This window comes from Phascolarctos cinereus, unplaced genomic scaffold (genome assembly GCF_003287225.1).
Source record: "Phascolarctos cinereus isolate Bilbo 61053 unplaced genomic scaffold, phaCin_HiC Scaffold_2;HRSCAF=192, whole genome shotgun sequence".
NCBI lineage: Eukaryota > Metazoa > Chordata > Mammalia > Diprotodontia > Phascolarctidae > Phascolarctos > Phascolarctos cinereus.
Window position 1 is genome coordinate 2,942,554 of NW_027555625.1, and position 7,840 is coordinate 2,950,393.

At 60.4% G+C, this 7,840-nt stretch overlaps 1 protein-coding gene across 1 annotated transcript; it reads right to left on the reverse strand.

The window, feature by feature from the left end:
• Positions 1–308: 308 nt before the first annotated feature.
• GDF7 (growth differentiation factor 7) lies at positions 309–7,191 on the reverse strand. The gene is made up of 2 exons (XM_020967475.2): positions 6,697–7,191; positions 309–3,390 (listed from the first exon to the last, which is right to left on the reverse strand). Exons 1-2 carry the CDS (start codon positions 7,115–7,117, stop codon positions 2,405–2,407), a joined length of 1,407 nt encoding a protein of 468 aa, XP_020823134.1. The 5' UTR covers positions 7,118–7,191; the 3' UTR covers positions 309–2,404.
• Positions 7,192–7,840: the final 649 nt, after the last annotated feature.

Consider the following 7,840-nt stretch of genomic DNA (forward strand, 5'->3'; position numbering starts at 1 on the left):
TTACATCTCTCCAGAGGAAAGAAGCCTTGGAGGTATCATCGAGTACCTCCAGGTTTCCTGTTCCTATTCTTTCAAGACATCCACAGATCGCCAAGGGATTGTTTCTTCTATCGTGGGGGCGAGGGGAAGCATCCGGAGAAACCTTGAGGTTTCCCCTGAACAAACCCACTTCCTTGGCGCTAAGAAATTCTCAACATCTTATCTAGTTAACAGGTTTTACTCTCTTGGAATCTACTCACAGGGAAATTGAACTGGAGTTTTTAGGAGCCCCCCAACCCCCCTCCCTCCCCCACTCCCTGACCCTCGAAACTTGTTAAACTCAGCTTAGACCTACTGACATTTTAATGCCTTAGGATGTGACTAGCAGATCAAATGGAATTCGTCCTCGGCTCCCTACTAAATTATCTTAGGGAAGTCAGGCCCTTTGCGGAGCCAAAATCCAAGGCCGGGGACCATACAGCTCACAAAGCCTGGCCCTAGCCACTCCGGAGTCCCGGCAGCTGAGCCAGGGGCTCTAGCCTGCGGGCCTCTGTGGCCTTAGAAAGGTCAATCGCCTGGCTGGCTGAAAGTCCTCTCTGCTGCTTCTCAGCTCACACCAGGGGAGTAGGAGACCTGACGTTTCAAATCCATTTAAAGGAATGGGTCTTTAGTCATTAAGGGTTTGGTGCCTTCCTTCTTTCCTTCCCAATTTTAAATTGGTTTTCAGACTCTCGTGCCTTTATATCTCTCCAAGCTGGACCGACTAAAGCTCAGATCTCTAGGTAGGGGCCGGGCGAACGGGGGGGGGGGACTGGAAGAGTGAGTGAGCTGGGGACGGAGGAAAAAGCAGAGTCCACGTCAAGGACAAAGATCTGTCCTGTAGGCTCGGCTTGGAGACCAGACACAGAGGAACTCTGACTGACTCTGGAAGGCCTGCTCCTCGACTCCAGAGGTCTGCTTCCCTTTCTCCTCATTCTAGGAGCTGCATGGACACTGACCCCGAGTCCCTCGGGACCGCGGGATCTCAGGGAAGCCACAGCCCGGGATGCAGATGGAGGAAGCTGGACGCGGAGAGGGGCTGGGAGAGTCCCCGCAGCTAGCCCTGCCGAGCCTCCCAGCCCGGCCTTCTCCTCTGCATCGCATCTCAGCGACGTTGCAGACTTGGTCACCCCTTCCCCCATCTGTCTGTCAGTCGGTCGGGGCCAGCAGCGCGCAGGATCGCGGGGCTGATGCCCGGGTAGGGCCGCCCCGCCGTCGTCCTGCCTCCATCCCAGGGCCAGCAGAAGTGCGTGCTGAAAAGTCTCGGGTAAGCCCCGTAGCCCTCTTTCCTCCGTGCCGCTCCCCCGCTATCCCTACTCCTTCCAAACTGGACCTCATATCTTTTCCCCGTCTCGACCCCCCTAGTCAAACAGCTACTCCATCTCCAAGGTCTACCTGACTGGCGGCTCCCGGCCCTCCGAATCACATAGAGGTTAAAACCCCATATCCGGCCTGTTCCCTCAGCAAGGGAAAGGGAAAGAAAAGACAAGGCCCTATTTAAACCGTCCTGGGTTCCCCAAGTTCTGGAGAAAGCAGGAAATAGCCTGTACTCCGTGGGCCTCCAAAAGGGACTCTGGTTTGGGAAAAGTGCCACCAAAATAGGAAAGGGAGTCCTGGGGATTTATTTACTTCCAGACGTAAAAAACCGGCGTGGGATTTGGGGCCTTCCTAGCTGTATGGCTTTGGGCAAGACCCTCCCACTCTCCAGACTTTCAGCCTGCTCATCTGTAAAATCTGTGGTGGGACAGATCAGTGGTCAGTCAGCCCCGAGGAAGGAGAAGCTCTGCGCCCCGTCTAGAGCCTCGGAATCTAGGGCCTTGACACCTCCGCACACTTCTGCCCACATTCAATTATTTTGGGCATTTTCGGTACGCCACCCTACAGAGCTGCATTTCTGAGGCCCACGGCGGCCCGAGGGCACCAGGGTCAGCCAGCATCTCCCCCACACTCCTACAGATAGGACTATTTTTGAGGAGTCACACTCTTCCTTCCCTCCTCCCGGCAGCCCCTCCTCTTCAAAAAAGCAGGTGAGATTCAGTAGCATGCAGACGCTGTCCTGTGGTGGGGGTCTGAGAGTGGGCAGGCTGGCAGGGAGTGAGCTAGGGTTTGTGTGTGTGTGTGTGTGTGTGTGTGTGTGTGTGTGTGTGTGTGTGTGTGTGCGTGTGTGTGTGTGTGCGCCACAGGCGCTGGAGGCTTCGGGCTGCTGAGCTCCAAGGAGACAAACCCAGCGGGACCAGCTAGCCCCGCTCACCTCTTTTGCCCTGTCCCGAGGTCCAGGGCCCCAGACCGCCGCCGGCCTGCCCGCCTGCCTTGCCCGCAGGACCCAGAGGGAGCCGGCCGGGCTCCAGGCTCCGGGCTCCGGGCTCCGGGGCTCCCGCACTCCCCGCTACCTGCAGCCGCAAGTCTCCACCACCATGTCCTCGTACTGTTTGTAGACGACGTTGTTACCCGCGTCGATGTACAGGATGCTGATGGGGCTGAGTTTGGCGGGCACACAACAACTGGGCGGCGTGGCCTCGGGTGCCATGGAGTTCATGAGAGTCTGGATGATGGCGTGGTTGGTGGGCTCCAGGTGGGAGCGCAGCGGAAAGTCACACACTCCCTCGCAGTGGTAAGCCTCGTAGTCAAGGGGCGCGATGATCCAGTCGTCCCAACCCAGCTCCTTGAAATCCACGTGCAGAGGTTTGCGGCTGCAGCGGCTCCGGCCCTTGCGCCCTGGGGCCCTCCCCGGGCCCGGGCTCCCGCTGCTCCCGCCAGGGCTCCCAACACCTCCCGCCACCCGGGCCCCTACCCCAGTCCCAGCCCCCGGAGTCCGCCTCTTCCTGCGCCCCGCGGAGGGCGCGGCCCCCGGCTGCCCCCGGGCCCTGCCCTTGGCTCGAAGCTCCTGGAAAAGGTTCTCTTTCCTGTGGGCGCGGGAGAAAACCACAAGTAGGGCCCGCTCGTTGAGCGGCGGCCGCGGGCTCCCGGGAAGCCCCAAGCCCAGCAGCCTGGGAGCCAATGGGCTCTTCGAGGGGCCGCCCACCCCGCGCAGCACGAGGCAAAGGGGTCGCTCAAGCCGGTGCTGCCTCACAACGTCCGTCACGTCAAAAACTTCCCAACGCGCTGAGTCCAGAGGGCTGGCAGGCCTAGAGGCCAGCAGTCGAGGCCCACGGGCCGCTCCCGGGCAAGTGGAAAGCAGGAGCAGGGCTAAGGGTTGCGCTCCCAGGGTCCCCCCGAACTTCCCCAGGGCCGCCGCATCCTGTTTGGCCAGCTGATCTTGGGCTGCCCGCGCTCTGCGAAGGACCCGAAGTTCCGCGGCCACTACTTCGTCAGCGTCTGCCAAGCTGGACATGTCGAAGAGGAAACGCTGGCCTGTCTCGCTGGAGGCATAGTCTGCAAGGGAGAAGAGAGAGAGAGAGAGAGAGAGAGAGAGAGAGAGAGAGAGAGAGAGAGAGAGAGAGAGAGAGAGAGAGAGAGAGAGAGAGAGAGTGAGAGTTAGTTGGAGGCTGATAAGGGCACGCGGCTCTCCCCCATCAAATTCTCCTCAGAGTGGAAAAGCCCCACTCCCTAATTTGCCAGCTAGGGAAACTGAGGAAACTGAGATCCCTCCGGACCTCAATTTCCATTGCCGGTATCTTCGCTGCATCAGAAAAAAAAAAAAGTGAAATTGTAGACCGCTTCTTCCCGGCTCCAGTCAGACATAACCAAATTGGTGAAAGCCTCAGGGGCAATTGCCCAGGCAATTTCGGGCAGCCAGAGCAATCTCGCTAACCAACCCCAATACCTGTTAGCCATCTCCCACAACCTGCCTGGGCCACCTCTACTCGTTAGATAGACCGCGGTGCTTGGGTAAAAAGGAGGCACAGCTGGGACACAGGTTAGGCCGCAAGACCCAGGAGAACAGTCCGGGGTTTCAGGCTTGTCTCCGGCAGCTCCACTCTCACTTCCTAAAAGGCGGCTCAGCCGCTGGCTGTACCTTTCACTCCATTCTCAGGACCTGGCGATGCGCCTGGGGAGACCAGGATCCCCAAGGAACGCCATGGCAAGAGCCCTCCCTACTCCGGGCAGCAAAATGCCCGACTTCGGGGGCTTCCTACGCCGGGCCTGCAGGGCACGGGGCTCAAGCACTGCCCAGCCAGATATGAAGCCGACTAGTGGAAGGGAAGGGAGAGAGAGCTGATGCGGAGCCCTTCCCTAACCTCTGGCTCCAGTCAGAGCCCTGTGACCATCCCATGCCGTCAGTTCACCCGTGGGGAGCCTGAGATCCGCTTCCACAGTCCCTCAGTCATTGTTTCTCTCCAGTGGGAAAGGGAGACTGAAGCTATTCGGAGTTATGTAGGTTTTTTTTTTCTTCTTGAGTCTCAGGGAAGAAAAAAATTAAATGGGGGGAGCTGGGGGGAATTCCTCCAAGCAGCGGCTAAGGCGAACACTTTGAAGAGGTCATATGGTTTCATTTTGCCCGGAAAGGCAGAGAGACCGTGCGGAAAGTTTGCCTGAAATTGTGGCATTCAGGTCTCGGTACCCCAGCCCGGGCGCCCAAGCTCGAGTGTCCTAGGACTCGAGATAAGGCTCCTTCCGAGGTGCCGATGGGGAGGAAGGCAGAGGGGAGGCCGAGAGGACAAAGGGGAGCAAAGAAGGAGTGAGAAGATGAGAGAGAGACGAGAGATTGCCCAGGAGAGAAGAGCTGTGTTCTGGCAGAAGACAAAGCAGAACAGGCATGACCTTGAGAATCCAGAAACCTGGGCTCAGTCCTGGCTCTATCCCTACTCACTGGGTGATCCTGGACAAACTCCTTGCCCTCTCTGGGCCTGACTCCTTCCACTGTAAAACCAAGGGGTTAGGGGGTTGGACAAGATGCTTTGGAAAGGCCCTCTAAGCTGTGATTCTCGAAACACGGGCCCAGGAAAGAAGGAAAGGCCCGAGGACCAAGGAGAAAAGACATCGAGACAGAAAGCGGTGTCCAGGAAGGAGGCCGAACGCCAGTTTCTCCACATGTGCTTTTGTCCGCGGATACCTTTGCCCTAAAACCAGAGGCTTTTTCTTGGCGTCCTGGGCAGTGCAGCCGCTGGGGGATAAATACGCCTCCCTCCCCAGGAGAGCTGGAGGACGCTCCTCCTGGTAGGTCTTCCCTGCCCCCCGACTACAGATGGCCAGGCGCCCAGTTTAACTTAGCAGCCTGCTCTAAGGAGGGCAGGGCCTCTCTGGCCGGCTATGTCAAGGGAGGGAGGTCGAATTCCGAGAACCAGCCTCGCAGAGAGCAGTACCCCGCTGAGTAGGGCTGGGAAGGGATTCCCAGGGCTGGTCAAAGAAGCCTCACGAGTACGGGCTTTCGCTGGAAGCGAAAACCTCGGGCTGGGCCCTTCTTCTGGTTGTCAGTGGAACCATCCCGATCCCCACTTTGTGGCTCTGGAGCATGTCCCTGGTAGGCTTGTCCTCCCCGGCTGGGCCAAGTCGGTCCCAGGCCGCTCTCCTGCAGGGTTTGGGGCTGGAGGGAATTAAGACTGAAATTTACCGGAGTTTCCGCCTGAAATTAGTTACATTTCTCCTATCTGTCTGCCTTAATGACTTCAATAGAGATTAATAAAGTCCAGATGAGACGCGTCTCTCTCCCCCCCCTCCTCCCCAGGGCCCGACGCAGCCCCCGTGCGGCCAGCCTCGCCCAAAATGGACTACGGCTCTGGGACCCGGGAGGGGAACGCAGGGATGAAACGGAGAAGGAGATTCGAAAGAGAGCAATTAAGCCAGGTTGTACAGAACAGTCGCTGGGCCTGGGCGGTGAGAGACCTGAGCTAGAAGCTCTTAGTCCAGCACTTCGGCGGGGAAGGCGGCCCGCTGGAGTCGAGCGGTGACCCGTGGCCTGACCCTAACCCCACGCGCCCCTCTTGGCGTCCTGGCCACGAAAGCCTTGGGCCACGGACTCGGGGCCTATCCACTCGGGGGTCCCTTCCTTGCCAGGGACCCCGCACAACGCTGTGCAGCCCGAGCTGCCCTCCCACCGCCGGCTCTCGGACCCAAGGTCCAGAAGTTCCCTGCGAAGTCTCCCTGATACAAAAGCCTTCACACCTGCCCCCACCCCCCCCTAAAAAAAATAAAGACTCCCGGGGAAAGGTGACACTGTCCACAGACAAGCTAGAGTGCACTGGGCATATCCCGTCTCCCGCCTCCGGGCACCAGACAGGTGGGCATAACACAACAAGATGGGATAGAAGTACTCCGGGAGAAGCCGCTCCCAAGTCCGGCTGCCCTATACGAGGCTGGGGCCGGGGTGGATATCCTCTCTGTCCCCGATCTCCCCGCTCCAAAACATACACACACACACACACACACACACCCCTAAATGGAATGGCGGCCTGAGGTCCCTCACTGCCCATCCACTCCGAGTGGCTCAGACCCTCCTCGCTTCGAAAAACATCTCCTCCTTTACCTGGGCCCAGGGAAACCAGTCTCAGGGCCCACTCGCACACAGAAACATTCATCTGAGCAGCACAAGGCCAGAGCCGAGAAAGACCTCGGGGCTCCTGGGCGCCTCTGACTGCAAAGTTTACGGTGACCTGGACCCAGAGAAGCGGCGCAGACACACACGCGCTCACGCACACCTAGAGACACTCCCAGAGCCCCCTCTCAGACTAGCAGGAGGGAGCTGACCCTGGGACTAGGCAGCACAGGGAGAGGGGGCGGCCGCCGCCCTTGAGAAGGTACCTGGGGGCGCCTGGTCAGTGAAACCGGTGACAGTGTCAGCGACAGCCCGTCGGTTGCCGCCCGCGGAGGTGGTGGCGGAGGTAGGGACCGGAGCCCATCCAGGAGCGAGTGCCCCCGTGGACAGGCTCCGGTAAAGGGAAAGCATGAACTGGTGCGGGACCACGGACGGAGAGGAGCCGTTCCCGCCCGTGGATCCCGCGCTGAGCCTCGGCACTCTGGCCACCGCCTTCATTGTCGACGGCGAAAGGGGACTGGCAGCCACGCCGGCCGCCTCGCTTGGGCCCCGTCTAGCGCCGCCGCCCGGGTCCCCACCTTGGCTGTCCCCCTGGGCCCTCAGCACGGCGGCCGCCTCCAGCCCGTCCCGGGGGCGGCAGGCGCTCAGGAGCCACAGGCAGAGCGCCGCAGCAGCGCTCAGGTCCATCGGCGGCTTGTCCTCCGCTGGCTGTGCGCTGCTCCGACGCCGCTGCGCTCGGCTGCCCTCGGCGCTCCGCTCCCCTCTCCTCCTCCTCCTCGGAGTGAGCTGCGCTCTGGCGGCCTCAGCGCTCCCCTCTCCGCCCCTCTCCTCCTCAAGCCCCTCTCTTCCTCGGCTGCGCTGCGCTTGGCCCGGCCCCGACAGGCTGTAGGTGCGCGCGCGGCGGCGGAGGGGATTTGGTGGCTCCGGGAGCTCCCCTGTCGCCTTTTGAACATAGTGTTTAATAATCGGGGAAGTTTGCTGAACGACCGCTGCCCCCGCTCCCCCCCAACCCACATCCCGGCCTCTCTACCCGGAACAGCGCCCCCTGCCTGAAGCTCGAATGATGCAGCAGCCCCCACCCCACCAGAGCCCCAGCCCCGCAGCCCTCCTTTGACCAAACTCTGTTAGGGCTCCTTCACTCCTCGGTCACAGAAGCCTCAACCTCTGCTGCTTCTATCTGCCAGAGTCACGCTCTCAACCTCCTCATCTCCCCCGGCACCCTCTGCCTAGCGCCTGGCTAGTCCAGGGAAATGAGGGCCCACCCCCGCCCCCACACTCCCACCCCCACCCCTTGGACTGGTCCAGCTCGGCCCCTCCTCTCCCCACGCTAAGGATCCGGGAGCGCCCCGCCTGCCTCCGCGCCTCTCACCTTCTCCACCAGATCGGGAACCCAGAGCACTTTTACGCACG